This window comes from Panthera uncia, chromosome D1 (assembly GCF_023721935.1).
Source record: "Panthera uncia isolate 11264 chromosome D1, Puncia_PCG_1.0, whole genome shotgun sequence".
NCBI classification, from domain to species: domain Eukaryota; kingdom Metazoa; phylum Chordata; class Mammalia; order Carnivora; family Felidae; genus Panthera; species Panthera uncia.
This window is the reverse complement of record NC_064808.1, coordinates 80,970,440-80,992,315: the sequence shown is the minus strand read 5'-3', so window position 1 is coordinate 80,992,315 and position 21,876 is coordinate 80,970,440. Positions and strand designations below refer to the sequence as shown.

General features: G+C 43.8%; 1 protein-coding gene across 1 annotated transcript in view; it reads left to right on the top strand.

The window, feature by feature from the left end:
* Positions 1-21,876, top strand: part of LOC125929539 (beta-galactosidase-1-like protein 2) — a 54,470-nt gene that overhangs the window by 18,274 nt on the left and 14,320 nt on the right. Inside the window, exons 2-8 of the mRNA XM_049640847.1 lie at positions 4,325-4,386; positions 4,800-4,997; positions 6,659-6,727; positions 7,314-7,409; positions 9,189-9,297; positions 14,238-14,330; positions 17,153-17,234. Of these exons, the coding sequence (XP_049496804.1) occupies positions 4,325-4,386; positions 4,800-4,997; positions 6,659-6,727; positions 7,314-7,409; positions 9,189-9,297; positions 14,238-14,330; positions 17,153-17,234 (709 nt within the window). The remainder of the gene's footprint in view (positions 1-4,324; positions 4,387-4,799; positions 4,998-6,658; positions 6,728-7,313; positions 7,410-9,188; positions 9,298-14,237; positions 14,331-17,152; positions 17,235-21,876) is intronic.

Here is a 21,876-nt window from a genome sequence, read left to right as displayed (position 1 = left end):
GTAATAATTCCATTTTCATTCATGATTTTATCTATTTGGGTCATCTCCCTTTTCTTTTTGAGAAGCCTAGCTAGAGGTGTATCAATTTTGTTTATTTTCTCAAAAAACCAATTCTTGGTTTCATTGATCTGCCTACTGTTTTTTTTAGGTTCTATATTATTTATTTATGCTACGATATTTATTATTTCTCTTCTTCTCCTGGGTTTGGGGTGTATTTGCTGTTCTGTTTCTAGTTACTTTAGGTGTGCTGTTAGATTTTGTATTGGGGATTTTTTTATTTTTTGAGATAGGCCTGGATTACAATGTATTTTCCTCTCAGGACTGCCTTCGCTGCATCCCAAAGTATTTGGATTGTTGTATTTTCATTTTCATTTTCATTTGTTTCCATATATTTTCTAATTTCTCTAATTACCTGGTTGACACATTCATTCTTCAGTAGGATGTTTTTTAACCTCCATGCATTTGGAGGTTTTCCAGACTTTTTCCTGTGGTTGATTTCAAGTTTCATAGGATTGTGGTCTTAAAGTGTGCATGGTATGGTCTCGATTCGTTTATACTTATTAAGGGCTGTTTTGTGACCCAGTATGTGATCTATCTTTGATATGTTCCATGTGCACTCGAGAAGAAAGCATATTCTATTGCTTTGGGATGCAGAGTTCTAAATATATCTGTCAAGTCCATCTGATCCAATGTATCATTCAGGGCCCTTGTTTCTTTATTGACTGTGTGTCTAGATGATCTATCCATTTCTGTAAGTGGAGTGTTAAAGTCCCCTGCAATTACCACATTCTTATCAATAAGGTTGCTTATGTTTGTGATTAATTGTTTTATATATTTGGGGGCTCCCGTATTCTGTGCATAGACATTTATAATAGTTAGCTCTTCCTGATGGATAGACCCTGTAATTATTATATAATGCCCTTCTTCATATGTTGTTACAGCCTTTAATTTAAAGTCTAATTTGTCTGATACAAGTATGTTTACTCCAGCTTTATTTTGACTTCCAGTAGCATGATAGATAGGTCTCCGTCCCCTCACTTTCAATCTGAAGGTGTCCTCAGGTCTAAAATGAGTCTCCTGTAGACAGCAAATAGAGGGGTCTTTTTTTTTTTTGTTTGTTTTTGTTTTTGTTTTTGTTTTTTTATCCATTCTCATACCCTATGTCTTTTGGTTGGAGCATTTAGTCCATTTACATTCAGTTTTATTACTGAAAGATACGGGTTTAGAGTCATTGTGATGTCTGTAGGTCATGCTTGTAGTGGTGTCTCTGGTACTTTGTGGTCCTTGCAACATTTCACTCAGAGTCCCCCTTAGGATCTCTTGTAGGGCTGGTTTAGTGGTGATGAATTCCTTCAGTTTTTGTTTGTTTGCAAAAACCTTTATCTCTCCTTATATTCTGAATCACAGACTTTCTGGATAAAGGATTATTGGCTGCATATTTTTTCCGTTCATCACATTGAAGTTTTCCTGCCATTCCTTTCTGGCCTGCCAAGTTTCAGTAAATTGGTCTGCTACTACCGTTATGTGTCTACCTTTGTATGTTATGGCCCATTTATCCATACCTGCTTTCAGAATTCTCTCTTTATCCTTGTATTTTGCCTGTTTCACTATGATATATCATGCAGAAGATCGATTCAAGTTACGTCTAAAGGGAGTTCTCTGTGCCTCTTGGATTTCAATGCCTGTTTCCTTCCCCAGATTGGGGAAGTTCTCAGGTATGATTTGTTCAAGTACACCTTCAGCCCATTTTTCTCTCTTCTTCTTGTTCTGGAATTCCTATGATATGGATATTGTTCCATTTGATTGCATCACTTAGTTCTCTAATTCTCCCCTCATACTCCTGGATTTTTTTGTCTCTCTTTTTCTCAGGTTGCTGTTTTTCCAAAATTTCATCTTCTAATTCACCTATTCTCCCCTCTGCCTCTTCAATCCACACTGTGGCTGGCTCCATTTTATTTTGCTCCTCATTTATAGCATTTTTTAATTCATCATCACTGTTTTTTAGTCCCTTGATCTCTGTAGCAATAGATTCTCTGCTGTCCTCTGTTTTTTTCAAGACCAGGAATTAATTTTATGACTATTATTCTAAATTCTTGTTCAGTTATACTGCTTAAATTGGTTTTGATCAATTTGTTAGCTGTTGTTACTTCTTGGAATTTCATTTGAGGAGAATTATTCTGTTTTGTCATTTTGGCTAGTTTTTTGTCCCTTATGCATTTTAAATGCTTGTTGTGTGCTCTGCACCTGCAAGCACCGCTATATGAAAGGAGGGTTATACAGTGTCCAGGGCCTGGCCCTTCAGGAGGTGTTTTTTCAGAGGTGGTTACTTGCTCTCTGTTGTGTTTGGTTTTTTTATTACCCTACTCTTAGTGATATTTTGGACCCTCCTCCAGGTGTGCTTTGATTTGTTCCTTGGAGTAGCCCTGTAAAGGAAAACAAATAGACAAACAGGAGACAAGAACACACAAACACACAAACAACACAAACAAACAAAAACAAAAACCCAAAGACTAAAAACAAAAAACCCCAAAACACTGACTAAAGTAAAGAAGAGGGTGGAGGCAGTGCTAATGGAAGAGAACATACAAGGAGAGAAATGACAGGAGGAGTGGCGGTGGGGAGCATGGGGGCGGGGGTGGGGGGAGAAAAGACAAACATTGATTAGACAGAGAGGTAAAAGGCTTAATCCAGATGGAGAGAAAGGAAAATAAAGAAGGAGGCAGGGAAAAGGAAACAGATAAAGTTACCCAGACAGAGAAACTATATTGCTTGATTATTCCAGAGAGAGAGAAAGGAGTGTAAATAAGGAGGTGTAGAACATGTATCAAGACAATGGATTAAATATGTCTGTTTAGACAGACAATAACCAGAGTAACCAGCCTAGGGCATGGAAGAGATAAGGAGGAGAAATGGGGGGGGGGAATGGAGAATATATCTATATATCCAGAATTGACCTAGAGTTAATCCAGGCAATGCTGTGTCGCTTGTCGGGAGTAGCTGTCTGCAGGGTCTGTGCTGCTGTGGTGGATACGCAGTTACCCAGCACAAAGGGGCATGGTTTGGCATAATCTGGACCCACCTCCACTCTAGGCCCCAGTACTGATCCCTGAGGCCCCACCTTGGTGGTGGGGGTGTGTGGAATGGTGATCCCCCAGTCTCTTCTCCACGGAGCTGGACCCAATGGACTCTGTTTGAGTCGTCCTTATTGTGCTGAGGGCACAGGTGGGGAGGTCCTTCTCGCTCCACCAACTCCCGTGACCCTGTGCTTGACTAGGATTCAAAGTCCCACTCTGTGCACTCTGGCACTGGGGAAGCGCCTCTCAGTGTGGCGGATATGTGGTCCTGGCTAGCTTTGTCAGTGCCCCTACACTTCAGGGAGGACAGCCTTCTCCTACTGGGGACCAAGAGCCACCACCTTCGCCACGAGCCCCCGGGGTGGCAGACACAGGCAGGCTTTGTCTTTTCCCACAGCACTCCAGAGAGATGGCAGCCTTTTCCTCCTGCAGACTGCACCCTTGGCCCAGCCACTGTGCCCAGGAGTGGCGGACACAGGCAGATTCTGTAATATCACATAGCCCTCCAGGGAGGGAACCACTTCCTCCAACTGAGGACTGAGCCCCTGACCTACCACCACACCCAGGCTCCCCTCCTCTCCAGGTGCACCAACAGAGAGCCAGGTCCAGTCCAAAGAAAGCCCTGCAGTTAGAGATCGGATCCCTCTCAGACTCAGTCCCCGGTCTTTCTCCTGTCCAGATACGGTCCTGCACTTCCCTAGCCGCTCTTTCTTTTCCCTTTGTCTCTCCGTTGAAGGGAGTGCCTCCACTCCGTGCCCATGTGGCTGTTTTTTATCTCCCCCAGTTTGCAGTTACCCACCTATCTTCTTTCCAGCTTCCCCATTTTCTTCCTAGTAGATTCAGTCTCTTTTCCTCCCAGGCTCTGGTGTTCAAAGTCCTTTGGCTTCTGCACTTCTTTGTTTGAGAGTGGCAGGAAGTATGGGTCCCCCTACTTCTCCGCCATGTTGGCCTAGCTGAGGTTCTTTCTCTCCAACTCTCTTGAATGTCTTGGCTCCTCCAGCGTCTCTTGCTGGGTTTCTCTCATGGCCTTTGGAGACTGGGGAGAAAAGAGAGGGAGGGAATTCTAGTCATGGGGATCAATTTGAGTGGGCTCCGCTTGGTCAAGAGTTGCTTTTCCAGGGACTAACACTTTCCAACAGCCCTCCCAGGTGGGGCTCTCTGTTGTGCTAGATCATCACTTCAACTTGATCTTTAGATAATAATTAAGACTTGGAAATTTGGTCAATGAATAAATGCTGTTTCTAACCCAGATACCTCCTTCCAGGTATTTGCACCTCAAGCCGGGCAGCTGTGACCACAATGTGGCTCAGAGGTACTATTTGAAGTAGCTGCTCCTTTGATGTTTAGTCAAATGGCCTAGAAGAGCTGGCCATTGTAGGAACCTGCGTGCCACACCTGCCCTGGGCACCCCGCGCCCCCTGAGAATATCCATTCCGTGCCGTGTGCCCCCACCTCGCCCTCTGTCCCCATAGCACAGTCTCCATGTTGACCATTGTGTTTGTCTTGTTCCTGACTATAGTCTCAGCTTGCTCTTCCCCTACAGTGGGGTGCATATGAGTGTGCTGAAGAAAGATGCCTTTCAAGGTTTGGCTAAGTCAGAGGGTGGGGAGCCTTTTCTGAAGGCCTCAGAAGCAGGCCTGTGGAGAAGAACCCTGTCTCCTAACACTCTGTGCTGCTCATTGCTGAAGATAAGCCAGCCTTGCCAGCTGCCTTTTCTCTTTGCAGGTTGGACTGGTATAATCTGGTCCCTGCATGGCTGAGACACCGGCAATCAGGGCTGCAGGCCAACGGCCAACACTTCATGCTGGAGGACTCCACCTTCTGGATCTTTGGGGGCTCTGTGCACTATTTCCGGGTGCCCAAGGAATACTGGAGGGACCGCTTGCTGAAGATGAAAGCCTGTGGCTTGAATACCCTCACCACGTGAGTGCTGCCACCGCCCCCCCCCCCCCCCGGAGCTTTGGCATCTGTGGCATCTGTGTCCTGGGCTTCTTCTAGGCAGTCTAGCCTGTAGGACTCCATCGTGTCAGGATGGGGGAGCGCTGCCAGATCCTGGACCTGAGCAGTCCCTGAAGAGAATCTTTGTGCTAAGCTTTGTGAGGAAAAATATAGGAGGATCAGGTCACCCACACTCCTGCTTAGGTTTGCCAGCTATGACACCTTCCTTTTCCTTATCTGCACAGCACTCCCCACTAGTGCAGATGAGGAGACAGGATGGACGTAAGGTTTAGAGGCATAGAAAGAACAATGGTGTATACATGAAGGAATATAGTGAAGGAGGGGAGTGTAGGGGTGGAAGTGATTAAATTATTATATATATATATATATATATATATATATATATGTATATTTTAAACAAGCACTCCACCCCCCAATTTATTTAGCAAATGAGTGTGATCTTTTTCAAAATAGCTTCCTAAGGAAGTTCTCATCACCTTTCAGCATTCCTGTTTAGAATTATCTTCAGAGCACTATGGCTTCCAGTCTAGCACTGACCACAGTGACAGGCACATGATAGGCACTCAGTAAAATGCTGAATATGTGAATCAGTTAAAAATATGCTCAGTTGTGAAGAATCTTATCGTTATGTGGATTTATTTCTCAAATCTGCCAAAAGATAGTTGGATCCAAGTCTATGAAATAAAGTGGGTTATATCAGGCTGGGCTATTCTATTTTCAGGAAAAAATATGTGATTACAGATCAAGGATGTGGATTTTCTTGGGTGGTTTGTTGAAGCAGCTCTGAAGATAATTTCTAAGAAGAATTACGGGAATGTTCTGGGCTATAACAGCACAGTTGAAACACATGTATATAATTTTCCAGAAGGATTACTTAAAAGGATCCATTTATTTGTGTATGTAAGTTCTGATCCTGAGGGTACATTCACACATCACAGGACTCCTGAAGCTGGTGGGAATATTGTAGGCTAAGCATCTTGCATTATAAAATCTGAGTAATGTGTATTTCCTTAAATGTGGAGCTCCTGAGTCTCAATTGGAAGGGGCTCCACTGGAAGTCAGGGGTGGGTGGGAGTCCAGGAGAGGAGCAGCTGTGTTACTATCATACATCCCTTGAGTTGGGCCCCTTGAAGAACTTACTTTATTTCCTTATCTTCTCTTTAGAAGATAAGGAGTTATTTGAAATTCTGGTTGCTTCAGTAAAAACAGGACTGATCAGAGGTTTCCTCTTACCTTACTTTTAACTTACTCTCTTAGAAAGTTACCTTTTCTCCACCAGCTGATAAAGAGAGAACAGGAGACATGGGGAGGGAAGGAGGAACGTGGGGGAGTGCATGCTCAAGCTGACCTGTGATCACATCTTATGCTTCACCCAAATCTTATTGGCCTTCTCTCCCTTCTCCTAAGGAGATGAGTTGTGAGCCACCCAGGGACTGGCCCTGGATACTCTAAGGTCCCTAGATCTCCTCAGTTAGTTCTTGGTTCCAGTCCTGATACCATTAAAACAATGTGCCTAAGAAATACATCTTTGACCATCATAATGGGTTTTAGGGATAAAGAAGGTAATCTGGAAGATGAAGTGGAATAAATGAAAAGCTCATTCCTGTAATTATCTTCTATTATAGCTATGTTCCATGGAATCTCCACGAGCCAGAAAGAGGCAAATTTGACTTCTCTGGGAACCTGGACCTGGAGTAAGTGCTATCACTGCTTCTGTGGCATGGCCTAAGGCTGGGAGGCAAAGAGGTGGCCCCTTGGGTTGGTCAGGAATCAAAGGGCCATCTCCATTCTGCATTGAGAACCAGAGACAGCCTGGGGTCTGGAGCCTTGTTCTCAGGACCCAAATGCTCTCCAGACATGAACCTGTTACTCTCAGGGTCTGAGTTTGCCTCCTCTGAGCTCAGACCTTTTCATTGCAGCTCAGAGGTATCAATCTTCAGTGTCTGCCCTGTTCTGTAGTGTGGTCCAGCACCTGGGCTGGGACAGGGCTTACCCATGTAGGGTAGCAAGACTGTTGGGGTCAGGTTCACTGTTAGGAACACCCCCCACCCCCCACCCCCCCACACACACCGTATCTTGTCTGATGTCCTTGGTCCTCATGCCCCCAGTAGAACTATGCAGAAGGTACTGGGCTGGGGGCAGGGGAGAACCCAGCTCGCAGGGCGTCTGAAAGCAGGGAGGGGAGGAGCCAGGTAGATCCACCACCTTGTGATGTGTGCCAGGCTCATCCCCACCCTCCCCCCCTGATGTCTTGAGAGCTGCTGACACTGACCTCCCTAGGGCCTTTGTGCTGTTGGCTGCAGAGATCGGGTTGTGGGTGATTCTGCGTCCAGGCCCCTACATCTGCAGTGAGATCGACCTCGGGGGCTTGCCCAGGTAAGCGGGGCTGTGAGGGGCTGTGGCTTGAGCTGTCCTGTGTGCTTGTGCAAAATGCTAATCACAAAGGTAGGTTTAATTTTGCTATTGAAGTATATTTTTCATTCTGTACTGAAACACCATTCAAGAATAAGTGGGACCTAAAGGGAGCCATTTTAAATGATGTTACTTTATCTTAATAAAGTATTAGAGAAACAAATTATTGTTTTTGTTTTATGTTTTATCTTAAAATTTAAGGCTTTAATGAGTTATGTTAGAATGTGTAGTCTCCACTGAGGTCAGTAGAGTGCTCTGTGGCTGGAGTAGAAATCTGGGCAGTAATCACCTGGTACCACATTCATTCCTTGTCCTCATCATTGTGATTAATTTTCAGCAAAAAGACTTTCTTGTTAATAGGGGTAATCTCTCCCATCCTCACAGTGTTCCAGGTGGTTAGATCAACTCTCTCCTATACCATGCCACCCCAAGAGGGAAGAAGGCTGGTCCTGTTTGCCTTGTGGTCTCCTTTGGGAATGGCCTCTCCCTGTAACACAGCTACTAGCCCAGGCTTTGTTTTCTCTCTTTTCTCCAGTTCCACCCAGCCCTTCCCTAGGGATCCCAGGCAGGCTCTGTCTCCATCTCCTTTGCTCTCCAGGATCACTTCTCTGTCTCTGTGCTGTTCAGCTTGGCAAGAGTGCCCTTGACAAGGCCATGCACACAGCCAGAGTGCCCTCCCCTGCACCTAGGGATTAGAAATCTGTGTATCAGTGATGTCTTCAGGCCCAGCCAGAGCTTCCAGGAGGACAGGATTTAAGTGTTAGAACAGCAGGAGCTCCAGCACTCAGCCCTTCTCCTGGGCAGCATTGTCCACTCAGGTCCTGGCATCGAGGATGGGCATGTGGGCACACCCCAGGGAGGCCCAAACAGGCAAAGACCCAGTGGTGATGAGAAGCTAGACCTGGTTTAGGTGAGATGGAGGGTGGAGGTGTCAGTCTAAAGGAAGCTGCTCTCTCCTCCTCCATTTTTACCTAACATAAATTGATAATTTTCTGACCTTGTTCAGGACTTCCAACTTAGGATGTGAAGCATTAGACCCTTTTTAAGAAAATATAAGTGTTTTACTTAGAATTTCAAGTGAGAAGGAAGAGTTCCTAACTCTGGAACAAATGATCTGGGTTCACCTGGGAAATGTGATCACAAGGGACAGGCTATGGGAAGAACTAATCTTGCTCTGCAGCTCCTCCTCTGAACTAAGCTCTGAAGAGCTGTGGAGGCTGATGCTAATGAGTCACAGGGTCAGCATGGAGAGCAGCAGATGGACGGATGGACAGGAATGAGAAGTGGATTAGCCTCTCATGACCTTCATGTCAGGCTTAGTTTTCTGGGAGACACCAGAAAGTTGCATCTGGTCCCAGTGATTCTTTAACCCTTTTGGCTTTACCCCTTTGTAATGAGATTTTAGAGTAAATGCTTCCATGCGGGGCCTTGAGTTCAGTGAGAAGCTTTTCTCACTCTGACTGGCAGCCAGACCATAGCCATAAAGCTGGAAATAAAATCCCTAGCAGCGCTGGTGTCTTTTGGTAGGGAAACAAGTGCAGAGTGCAGGTCTTGAGTTCTGGCAGTGTTTGTCCCTGAATCTGTTTGCACAATCTCCTGCCTTCCTGGCTGAGTGGAGGTGGTGGGGTGGGAATTGTCTTGCTTACCCCCAGCACTCTGAAGCCACTGCTTTTCTCCCCACCATCTCCTGCCAAGAGAAACCCACAAACAGTGCAACTAATTCGCACCCCCCTTTTATTCAAGCTGGTTACTCCAAGACTCTGGCATGAGGCTGAGAACAACTTACAAGGGCTTCACCGAAGCAGTGGACCTTTATTTTGATCACCTGATGTCCAGGGTGGTGCCACTCCAGGTAAAAGCAAGGAGACTCTTCTTGGAAGTTCAGCTATTTTCCTACTGGAAGTAAACAGTCCTAGGTTAGCTCTCAGACAAAGGGCTCCCAGTTCCTTTCAATACAGAACACATTCTTCCCCACTGCCTGAGATCTATAATTGGAGGGGTTTGCAATAATTGTCTTTTAAAAGATATATTTCAATATTGTTTTAGGTGGTTCAGTGCTGAAGAGATAGGCACAAGGGCTTACATTATTCCACACAATGTCCGATGTGATGTCTTATTCTGAAAAACCCACTGATTGGCATCCCAATAGTGGCTCAGTTCTTTGTGAAAAAGAGCATAAATGGATAGGCCCTTACCTGTAATACATGGGACTTTTTGTAGTTATAAAATTACAATTGATGACTTTTCAAGGTACATCTTTCTACTATCAAAAAGGTTCTGTATGGTGCATATTTCATTCAATAAGTGATAAAAATCAATTTTGGGAAGAAATTATCTTATTATTGCATGTAATATTTGGAAGCAATAAAAAAGCAGGAATGGGAATAATTAATAGTTTATGTAAAAATAAGAGTCATGCTGAGAAATTAGTACATTAATAAAAAATTAGTACATCAATAAAAATTGCTCTTTAGTCAATGGTTTGTAATGTTCACAGCACACATAGATCAAAGGAACTACTTGATCATCTGTAGGGCAGACAAATAAAACACTGGGTACTAAGTTAAATTTGAATTTCAGATAAACAAGGAATATGTTTTAGTATAAATATATCCTAAATGTTACATGGGACATACTTACATTAAAAATATTCATAATTTATAGGGGCGCCTGGGTGGCGCAGTCGGTTAAGCGTCCGACTTCAGCCAGGTCACGATCTCGCGGTCTGTGAGTTCGAGCCCCGCGTCAGGCTCTGGGCTGATGGCTCGGAGCCTGGAGCCTGTTTCCTATTCTGTGTCTCCCTCTCTCTCTGCCCCTCCCCCGTTCATGCTCTGTCTCTCTCTGTCCCAAAAATAAATAAAAAACGTTGAAAAAAAAAATTAAAAAAAAAATTCATAATTTATATAAAAACTTATTCATTATAAATTCACGTATAACTGGCTATCTTGTATTTTTATTTCTTAAATCTGGAAGCCCTAATAATGAAAGAAGCAACAAGCCAGGAAGTTTTTGGCCTACATTTTTATAAGGAAGATGGAATTACTGAGATGATTCAGCAGGTTGTAGTAGATTGGTGGAGGTAGAGGTTTTAGGGAAGGTGGTTTTAGGGAAGGTCATGCCAGGAGTATGGCTTAGAAGCATTCTTAAATATGGAAATGATGTACTAGACCTTTCTTTAAAAAAGCATTTTCTGAGTATAACTCAGAAATATTCATAACTCATAATTCGTAACTCATAATTATTTTATTTTTATTATGGTAATTTTGCCATAATATAAATTTTACCTAACATAAAAATTACCATTCTAACCATTTTTAAGTGGTTTTAAGTTCACTGGTATTAAGTACATTCACATTGTTGTGCAAACATTACCACCATCCATTTCCTGAACTTTTTCAGCTTTCCAAACTGAAACTCTGCATCCATTAAATATTAACTTCCTATCTCCCCTCTCCATAACCCCTGCCAACCACCATTCTACTTTCTGTTTCTATGAAATTGACCACTCTAGGTACCTCATATAAGTAGAATCCTGTAATACTTGTCCTGTTATGTCTGGCTTCTTTCATTTGTCATAATGTCTTCAATGTTCATTTGTGTTGTAGTGGGTGTCAGAATTTCCTTACTTTTTAAGACCTAATAATAATCTATTGTATCTCTGGACCACATTTTGCTCATCCATTCATTCATCAGTGGACACCTAGGTTACTTTTGTCTATTGTGAATAATGTGGCTATGCTAGTTAATCTCACTAAAGCTTTGTCAATTTTGTTAATCTTTTCAAAGAACGAACTCTTGGGCTTTTTTATTTTTCTCTATTTTTAAATCTCTTTTTATCTCTGTTCTAACCTTTGTTATTTCCTTCCTCCTTAAACCTTTAAGTTTAGCTTATTTTTCTCTTTCCTAGTTCATTAAGGTGAAAAGTTAGGTGTTGACTGAACACCTTTCTTCCTTTTTAATGTGTTTATAGATATAAATTTCCCTCTTAGCACTGCTTTTGCTTCATCCCATAACTTTATGTTGAATTTTTATTTTCATTTGACTCAAGATATATCCTGATTTTCCCATTATTTCTTCTTTGGGTTACTGGTTGTTTTTTAAGAGTGTGTTGTTTAATGTCCACATATTCATGGAATTTGAAATTTGAATTTTTCAGTGTTCTTTCTGCTGTTGGTTTCTAGTTTCATTCTACTGTGATTGGAAAATATGCTTTGAATGGTTTCAATCTTTTAAAAGTATTAAAGCTTCTGTTGTGGCCTAAAATATTATCTCTCCTGGAGAAGAATGTTCCATGTGTACTTGAGAAAAATGTGTATTGTGTCATTGGATGCAGTGTTTATATATGTGGATATGGTACATTTGGTCTATAGTGTTGTTCAAGTCCAAATCTATGTCTTTTTATTGGGGAGTTTAAACATTTACATTTAAGGAAGTTACTATTAGGGAAGCATTTATTTTGGCCATTTTGTTATTTGTTTTCTGTATGTTTTGTAGCTTTTTTTCTCCCTTATTTCCTCTATTACTACCTTCCTTTGTATTTAGTTGATTTTTCATAGTGACAAGTTTTGATTCCTTTTCATTCATTTTTGTGTATATTCTATAGATATTTTCATTGTGGTTACCATGAAGATTACAAATACTGTCCTAAAGATATGATGTTCTATTTTATATTGATGTCAACTAAACTTTAATCACACATACAATCACAACTACTCCTTTACAGCTCAACCTTGCTGTATGTTATTGATGTCACAAGTCACATATTTATATATTGTGTACTCATTAATATAGATTAATAATTATTTTCATGCATTTGTCTTTTAAATCCTGTTAAAAAATAAGAAGTAGATTTATAAACTAAAATTAGAATAATACTGGTTTTTACATTTTTAAAATATATTTACCTTTACAGGAGAACCTTGTATTTTCAAGGGACTTCAAGTCACTGTGTGGCATCTTTTCATTTCAATTTGAGGGACTCTGTGTAGCATTTCTCATAACTCAAGTCTAGTGGTATCAGATTCCCTCAACTTTTATTTGTCTGAGTATGTCTTAACTTCTTCCTCATTGTTTAAGGACAGTTTTGCTGGATACAGAATTCTCAGTTGATAGTTTTTTCCCCCTTTCAGCACTTTGAATATGTCATCCTTCTGTCACTGCCCTGCCAGATTTCTGGTGATATATCCACTGATAGTCTTATTGGGGATCCTTTGTATGTGTCAAGTTGCTTTTCTCTTGCTCCTTTCAAGAATCTCTTTTTGTCTTTGGCTTTGACGGTTTGATTGTAATGTGCCTTAGTGTCGTCTCTTGGTTAATGCTACTTGGAGTTCACCGAAGCTTCTTGGATTTGTATACCCATGTCCTTTCAAATTTGAGAGGTTTCCAGCCATTGATTTTTCAAATAATCTCTCTGCCCCTTTTCTTTCTTCTTTTTGGAATTTCCACAATGAGTATTTTTGTCTGCTTTCTGATGTTGCATAAGTCCCTCAGGTTTTGTTCCCTTTTCTTCATTCTCTCTTTTTGTTCTGTAGACTGAATAATTTCAAATGACTTGTTTTCAAGTTAGCCCATTCTTTCTTCTTCCTGTTTGAATCTGCTGTTGAACTTCTATGGTGAATTTTTTCTAGTCAGATATATTTTTCAGCTCCAGAAATCTTGTTTATTATATTTTATAGTTTCTCTATCTGTATTGATATTCTCACTTTGCTGATATAGCATTTTCCTGATTTCTTTGTCCATGTTTTTCTTTAGCTCATTGAGCATATTTATGGCGATTGTTTTAAAATCTTTGTCTATTAAGTGTGTGCATTTCTTTAGAGATTTACTTTATTCCTTTGAATGAGCTGTATTATCCTGTTTCTTTGCCTTGTGTTTTTGTTGTTGTTGAAAATTGGACATTTGAAACAACAGTCACCTCTCATAGTTTTTGCAGACTTGTGGGGAACATCTTCACTATTTGGTGGGCTCCTACACATTAAGAGAAGCATGGGGTTATGGCTCCAGATCTTCTCAGATGTTTCCTGGGTATGTGTCTAGTCTGGCCTGTGTGTGTGTGCCTTTCACCAACTCCCCTGCCTCCAATTTTCCCTGGCTGCTTTTACATGTCTTAATTTTCCAAAGAGTCTCACCCCACCTTCCTTTGTGGCCTTAGATGTTCTATCATATTCCTCTGCCTATAATCCCTTGCACAGGCATACATGAGTCTGTAGAACCTCTGAAATTTTCACATGCTGTGACCTCCACTGCCTTGTGTTGCTTTTAGCCTGAGGTCCAAACTATGCCAACATTTGCTGTCTGAGCTCCAAATCAGATGAGACAGAAACTAGTCTACTGGGCAGCCCACAGACAAGTGGGCTACAAACAAGTTCCATTTTGCTCCTTTTGTCCTGAGGGAAGGAACTGGGAATTAGATTGATCTTTTGGGATTATGCCACACTGTGCCAGGGAGGAGGTTGGGCAAGGATGAGCAAAAACACCAAAATATTTCCTATCATTTTAAACATGTGTTTTTATTCATTTGTTTAAACATTTAACTAGTTTCCAGACCAGTTAATAAAATAAAGTTATTTTATTTAGTCTGTAATTGTTTGATGTTTCCATAGGGAACCAGGGCCTGGAACTCCCTACTTTCTTGTGTCTTACTGACATCACTCTCAATTATATAATCAAATCTTTTGAGACTTTCGCTTCCAAATGGAATATTTTGCTGCTAATGGGTGAGAAGTATGATGAAATTAGATAGTACAGCTTCCACTACAAATTCAGCTTCTGATTGTTTATCTCTTTCTCCAGTACAAGCATGGAGGCCCCATCATTGCTGTGCAGGTGGAGAATGAATATGGTTCCTATAACAGAGACCCCGCCTATATGCCTTACATCAAGAAGGTAAATATCAGCTCTTTATTTCTTCATATTCGTTCCTCTGGAATGTAGTATGGGCTGTGATGTGACATGTTGGTCTAGTACTTTTCTCATATTAATACCACATTTATTAGTGAATCCTTTCACCATACTTTTATTTCAGTGAGGTCATCACTTATTTACTTTTTATTGAGTCTAATTGGGGGTTGCAGTACACACATGGGGTTGCAGTGGCTGAGAATAAAGGGATGGACTTAGTGTGAGGATTAGTGAAGTCTCCCTGTAAAGGCTGCCCTCATTCCAGCATCTAAAGCAAGGGTTCCCAGCTTCGTCTGTACATTCAATTTAAAAATCCCTATGCCCAAACCATATAGCATATCAATTAAATAAGAATCTCTGGGGTGGTCCTTAGACATCTGATTCCAACGTGTGTGTGAGTTTGAGAACCATTGATTTAATGTATGGGAGATCAGAGAAGGGCTGGGCTAGATGATACTTTAAAGAACAGGCCTATCTGGTTTCTGTTACTTAGTAGCTGAGACCTTGAGAAAAGGCCTTTATTTTTCTAAACCTCCATTTTCTCTTCTTTTAAGTGGGGATAATGAGAGAATTTGCCTCTCTGAATTGTGCATGTGTGTGAGATCACTTGGCTCAGGACTGTTCTAGGACTGTTCTCAGTAAGTAGTCAATAAATAAGACTTTGATAGATCATTGGCAGTGGTTTTAGAGGAAACATTGAGGAAATGTTAAGTGGCCTCAGGGAATCCACCTAATTAAAGCTGCTTTAGCTTTGGCCCATGACGTCAGCATCTCTTCTACTGTCATAGGCAGATTCATTTTCTGTCTGGAAATTACTTCAGTCCCTGCATGTAGGCAGAATGAGCTCAAGCACTCCTGCTTATAGGATTTCATCTACTCTTGCTCCCTTTTTGTCTCTTGCAGAAAGCCCCATGTAGGGAGCAAGGCTGTCTCCAGAAAGAGGCATTCCCAAAATCAGGAAGGGGAGAGTTCCACCCTGATAGTCAAACCCAACTGCAGACTTGATTAGACCACACCTCCAGCTTCCTCTTTGCCTTTGAATTAGCTAGAAAGATCCTAACAAGGGTGCAGGACAGGAGAGCTTCTTGCATTATAACTCTTTCCCTTGGACTATCTCTTGAATGCTGGAGCTTTTCCAGCAGGTGTTTACTGAGTCCTGAGCTGCAGAGAAGAGCTCTGCTGATGGTGTGGAGAGGAGAATGCAGTTGTTAAGGGGCTTCTCCTGCTCAGTCAACACCTCCCTGGTGTCTGGGGAAGGTACCATATGTGAGACAGATGGACAAAAAGAAGCTGCAGCACACACCCCTGTCATCCTGAGCTCTTGCTCTCAAGCAAGAGCTCCCAGCTCCCCTCCTGAGCTGCCATGCAGCTTCTTCTGGGTGTAATGGACATGTGGACACCATCAGCATAGGATGACCTTGGGTAAGTCACCTCACCTTTCTGAGCCTTAGCCTCATCATGTGTTCAATGGAGACAAGAATGCTTTCTCTAAGGCTGTTCTGGGAATGAAGTGAGATTATAGACATAAGACCCCGAACTCTGCTTGGCAGATCACTGGTCGTCAGGAAACAGTAATAGTAATTACGCCTTACAGTGTGCAGTCAATAGATTAATGGCCATGAAAAGTCAAGTGCAACTAGTACAGCTGTAAAAGATGGTTACACCCTCTCAACCCACATGATGCTATATGTATAAGGTACGAACAAAGGCAAAGCCTGTTACATATCAGCAAATGACTGGCTAGACAGTTGTGAGGTGGTAGGTCCAGGGCTTTTAATAAACATCTTATCTTACCTAATGGATTGAACTTCTGTGGCTTCTGTTGTCCCTGAGAATTAGGGCCCACTCTGCTCTTTCCTTACTTGCATCAGGTTTAGATATGAACATTATGCACCCCATGGATTATCTCTCTGCCTCACCTGCTTCCCAAAAGAATTTGGTTGAAATAAGCAATCTGATAAAAATATCTGCATGTTAAGTTATAGGAAAGTCCCCCTTGCTGGGGTTTCTAATCCAAAAGAGCCCATAGGCCCAAAGCAGAGCCTTTCAAGGTGGGCAGACTCTAGATTCAAGTCCATACTGGCTCACTTGCTGTGTATCCCTTAACACTTTATCCAACCTCTCTGAGAGTCTTCATCTGTACAGTTATTAAATGTGAGGATTGAATAGGCTAGTCTATGTAAAGTAGTTAGCAGAAGGCCTGGCGTGAATGTAAGTGTTAGCAGTTATTTGGAGTGGTAAAATGGTTATTGCATCTCAACACAGTGTGTGTTCCTTCCAGTTCTTCATTTGATTTACAACCTGCAAGGAGTGCCTCCTGTTCTACTGGGCATGTGCAGCATGTCATAGGCATGTGGCTGGGGCATGGCGGTTGAACAGAGCCCACCCTGGCCCAGTGTGAGGAAGTGATGGGCTGCTTGCTTCTGGTATCAGGAAGGCCTGACCCACTTGTAGAGCCCTGTAGTCAGCTGCTAGGTGACAGCATAGCATCTGGCCCTGCCGAGCTGCCCTCTGTTCCTAGATGGGAACAGGGCACCAGCCAGACCTGACACCTTGCCAGATCTGGGGCAGCCAAGAGATGTCAGAGTCTGACAGCCCTGCCCCTGCCTCAGCTGGACTTCAGCTGATAGGAGCTTTGTTGAACATGGTGGGCACAGACAGGAGGGTTTCTGTCCATTTTCTGTGGAGAGGTAAATGCTTTATTTTGAATCTTTCCCTCTTTCTTTTCTGGCTGCCACCTTCCCAGCTGTGTGACATGGCAGGAGCTCTGAGGAGTGAATATTGACTTGTCTTCTTCCCCCCCATAGGCCTTGGAAGACCGGGGTATTGTGGAATTGCTCTTGACTTCAGACAACAAGGATGGCCTGCAAAAGGGAGTCATGGATGGAGGTGCCTACCTGGAGGCTGTGCAGGGATAGGGTGGGGGATCAGCACCCTGGCCTCACTGTGCACGCCCCCCTCCCCAAATGGCCTGAGCCACAAGTGGAGTTTCTCTGCTATCTGTGCTTCTCCTGTTTGCATGGCACTGGGCCCGAAGCTCTGGGCCTCAGAGGGTTGGAGGATCCATGTCACATGGATCTCTCTGGTCTCCCACTTCTGCTGAGCACTTACTCAGGACACTAACAGTGTTCTGCAGACTACAAGCTGGAAATGGTGAGTTGGTCATACTGGAAAGTCTCTGCATGTCTGCAGAGAGGGTGTCCTGCGAGGATGGCTTACTCAAACCCTGCCAAAATCGTGGAGATGGCTGACCACTGCCCAGGGGGTATGTAGCCCCTGCTGTGACAGCAACTGGCTGAGCAGCAAGTGTAGATGACCATGGTGGCTCTCCATCCAGCAGCATCCATCTCCCTGACTCTAACCTCTCTTCCTGTTACTGTAGATGTGCTGGCCCAGCTCCACCCTTGTGCACCAAGCCCTTTCTCCCTCAGCTACTCAAGGGCATTGCTCCAGCAGCTCTCTGCTTCTGCCCTCAGTCATCAGATTTTCTCTTTCTGTTTGATTATTCCCATCTGCATATCAACATGTTCTTTCTCTCTTCTTTATTTTTTAAAATTTATGTATTTATTTTGAAGAGCGAGAGAGAGAGAGAGAGAGAGAGCACCTTTGCCCATGGGACGGGCAGAGAGAAAGGAGAGGGAGAATCCCAAGCAGGCTCCATGCTCTCAGCAGGGAGCCTGATGTGGGGCTCAAACTCATGAACCCCAGATCATGACCTGAGCCAAAAGCAAGAGTCAGATGCTTAACCAACAGAGTCACCTAGGCACCCCTATTTCTGTCTTCTAAAAGAAATCTCTTGACTCATTTTCCCATCCAAAGCCTGTTGTGTTTCTCTGCTCCCCTTTCAAGAGCTCTCCCCATGTCCATGCTCACTGGCCCCCCAGGCCCTTTCCCCTCCTCTTTCTTAAACCATGGGAACCACATTACCACCCTCACCATTCCACTGCCGCTGCTCTTTTTGAGATCGCCAGTGACCTCATGTTATAAATTTAAGCGTTCATCCTCATTGCCTCTGACTTCTCTGATTTTACTTATCAGCAGCCATCAATCTCTTCCCCTTGAAATGTTTTCCACCCTTGGTGTCTGAGACCCAATTTCCTACTTTTTTCTCTGAACTCACAGGCTGCTCCTTCTTGGTATCTTCTGCTGGTCACATGTCTGTCTCCAAATTCTGATGTTTAAATTCTTTGCTTCTCACCCTTTGGAATGAATTATCTTCTCCATACACTCAGTGTCCTGGTGGTGTCATCCAGGTGACTTTAAATCTGATCTGTGTGTTGATAACTGTGAGATGCTCGTCTCTGTCAGCAACCTTCCCTGAACTCCTGCCTCACGTGTGCATCTGCATACTGGGCACAGCGCCCAGGAAGGCTGCAGGTCTCAGTGGAACCAGCAGAGAACTGAACTTGTCTGTTTCCCTCCCAGAGTCGGCCCCACTTTTTAGTCTTCTTATTCTCAGTAAATTGCATCTCCATTTCCCCTAGTTGCCCTGGCCCTAAACTTTGTAGGCACTCTCAGACCTCTCCTTCTGTGTGCCTGACATACAGCCATCAGCAAATTCTTTTTATCTTTATCTTCAAATTTATCCAGATTCAAGTTTTAGCATCTGAACTGTTACCATTGTTCTCATATGCATTATTGCCACAGCACTGAACTGATGTTCCTTTTTATTGTTGACTCCTGCACAACTTTTTCTGAACATAGTATTTGAAAATGTCATTTGGATCACCTCATGCCTCACCTGAACTTCAGGTACATTCTGCCTTGCTGACAGTGAAGCACAAGCTATGAGAAAAACCTCCAGGGGCATCCTTTGACCTGTGACCTCTGTGACCTGGCCAGGTGTCTCCTGCTCCACCCTCCTGGCCTCCTACCTGTTCTTGGAACATACTGGACACCTCCAGCCTTCATGCAGATACCTGCATAGCTATTCCATTTCCTCCCGTTTTTCTCGGAGATCACCTCCAAGTGAGGTTTCCTCCAAACACCCAAGCTCCTCCTGGAGCTCCCCCGGCTCTTTGGGCCTGCTTTATTTGGCCTTCTAACATTCTGGGTAGTTTGTTTTATTTACCTGTCTCACTGCAGTGCTAAGTTCAGTCTTGTTAGGCTGTACTCCTGTGCCTGGACACGGTTCGGTTCATGCTCTGCATAGATGATGGTGGTTGAAGGGCCTCTTATGAGCTGCCTGGTGCTTCCTGCGGGCTCCCACAATCGGCTTGCTCCTGCTGCAGTCCATGTCCCTTTCCAGTTCCTTCTTCGTCGCCCTCCCCTCCACTAGACTGAACAGATAGGGCCTTTCATCTTCGCAGCCCTAGGCCAGCGCCGGCCAGCAGGGGGCCCCCAGGGCGTGACTGCTGGATGAATGAACAGAAGGCCCTTTCCCTAGACTATTGAGTTCCCCAAGGACCAGCAGCGATTCCCGCCATTTCCACGCGGTGGCACTGTCTCCTGTGACTACTTCCAAGGCCTCCGCTGGCCCGTGCCATTCGGTGGGGCCTAGGAGGAGCTGTGGCCAGTGCTGGGAAGGCAAGGCCCTTTGAAGGCTGGTGTATATTTTTAGCGTGTCGGCAGTGTGCTGAGCAAGGCCTCTGGTGCATTAGGGAGTCTCCGAGGCAGGTTGCTGGACACCATACCCTCTCTACGGCGCGCTCCTCCCCTCGCCCGCCCGCCAGGCCCCTTCTCCAGGCTATGCCCCCTCCATGCTCCTCCCCACGCCCCGCTTCGGCCCCTCCTTGCCTCTCCCTGCCAACTCGGGCGCCGCCCCCGCGGTGCCCTTCTCTGCCTCACCCTGGCTCCGCCCCCGCCGTGCCCCTCCCGGCCCCACCCCCTTGGCCCCGCCCCCTCCGTGCCGCTCTGTGCCCCGGCCCCGCCCTCGGCGTGCCTTTCCTGCCCCAACCCCGGCTCCGCCCCCGCCAAGCCCCTCCTGGTGCCTTCTAACTCCCTGACCTCCAGAGCCGTGCTTGCTGACCAGAAAGACTTTTTTCAGTTAGTTAAAAATGTAATTAAAGTAAGACATTCACAAGGTGTAAAAATAAAGCCACAGAAGTGCGGCTTCCTCCTCCACTCCCCATACGAGACCTGGGCCCGCAGCGTTCCTGGCGGTGTGGCTACGTCATAATTCTGGTTGGTTTCTTGGTGCCTGCATTACCACGTGGAAATGCCCTTCCCACCCGCTACGGTGCGAGCCATATTCTGGGCAGTATTTGTGAACTGGCTGACTTTCGGTTGCTTGGTTTTCACTTTCGGTGTAATTATCCTGTTTATTCTCTTTTCCTTTCAATTTTTTAAATCTCCCCCCTTTCACTTTTATTTATTGTTTTTTTGTTTTTTTTTTTAATTTAAGTTGACGCACACATAGTTGACACACAATATTACATTAGTTTTAGGTGTCCCCCCCCCTTTCTCTTTTAAACAAACCTTTACCAAAGATCTTCCAAATTTCTGTCACACTGTGTTTCAAACATCTGTATATATCAGATTCTGTGTCAAGTCCGATGGGTCTGAGACCCCACTGCCCCTGACCTGATGGAGCTCTACCTGAGGCCGACCTCTGGTTCTCTCTGGAACTGTGAAGGCACTGTTCCCTGATTTTCTAGCGCCCGCTGTCACTGCTGAAATACAGGCACATTCTGTTTCCTGATCTTTTTATATATTCTCTGTGTGTATTTTTTCCTTCCCATTTCTACAAAACTACAGGATTTTCCTTTATCCTTGGTATTCTGGTATTTCACAATGATGTTCTTTGGTGTGAGATTCTTTTCCTTTTGTGGCACTTTTGTGAGTCGTTTGAATTGAAACAGTTGTGGTTGTTGTCAGTGGGACAACTAGTCAGTGCTTTCTTTCTTTCTTTTTTTTTTTTTTTGATATGTTTTCCCTCTTTTTTCTGATCTTTTGGTCACTCCTGTTATTTGTAGATTGGGCTTTTATATCGATGATCTAAGTTGCTTGTCTTTTTGATTGATCTCTGCCCTTTATAAATTGTAACTTCTTTTTTATTTTTTTATTTTTTTTTTATTTTTTAATATATGAAATTTACTGTCAAATTGGTTTCCATACAACACCCAGTGCTCATCCCAAAAGGTGCCCTCCAGAATACCCATCACCCACCCTGCCCTCCCTCCCACCCTGCCCTCCCTCCCACCCCCCATCAACCCTCAGTTTGTTCTCAGTTTTTAACAGTCTCTTATGCTTTGGCTCTCTCCCACTCTAACCTCTTTTTTTTTTTTGATCTCTGCCCTTTAGTTCCATGTTCTGGATGACTTCCTCAATTTCTGTCCTGTAATCTTTCTCTTATTTCCTGGATTTTATTTTCTTGAATATATTTCTTTTCTCAGGGCATACTTTTTTTTTTTTTTAACATTTATTTATTATCGAGAGACAGAGAGACACAAGCATGAGCAGGGGAGGGGTAGAGAGAGGGGGAGACACAGAATCTGAAGTAGGCTCCAGGCTCTGAGCTGTCAGCACAGAGCCCGACGCGGGGCTCGAACTCACAAACTGTGAGATCATGACTTGAGCCAAAGTGGGTTGC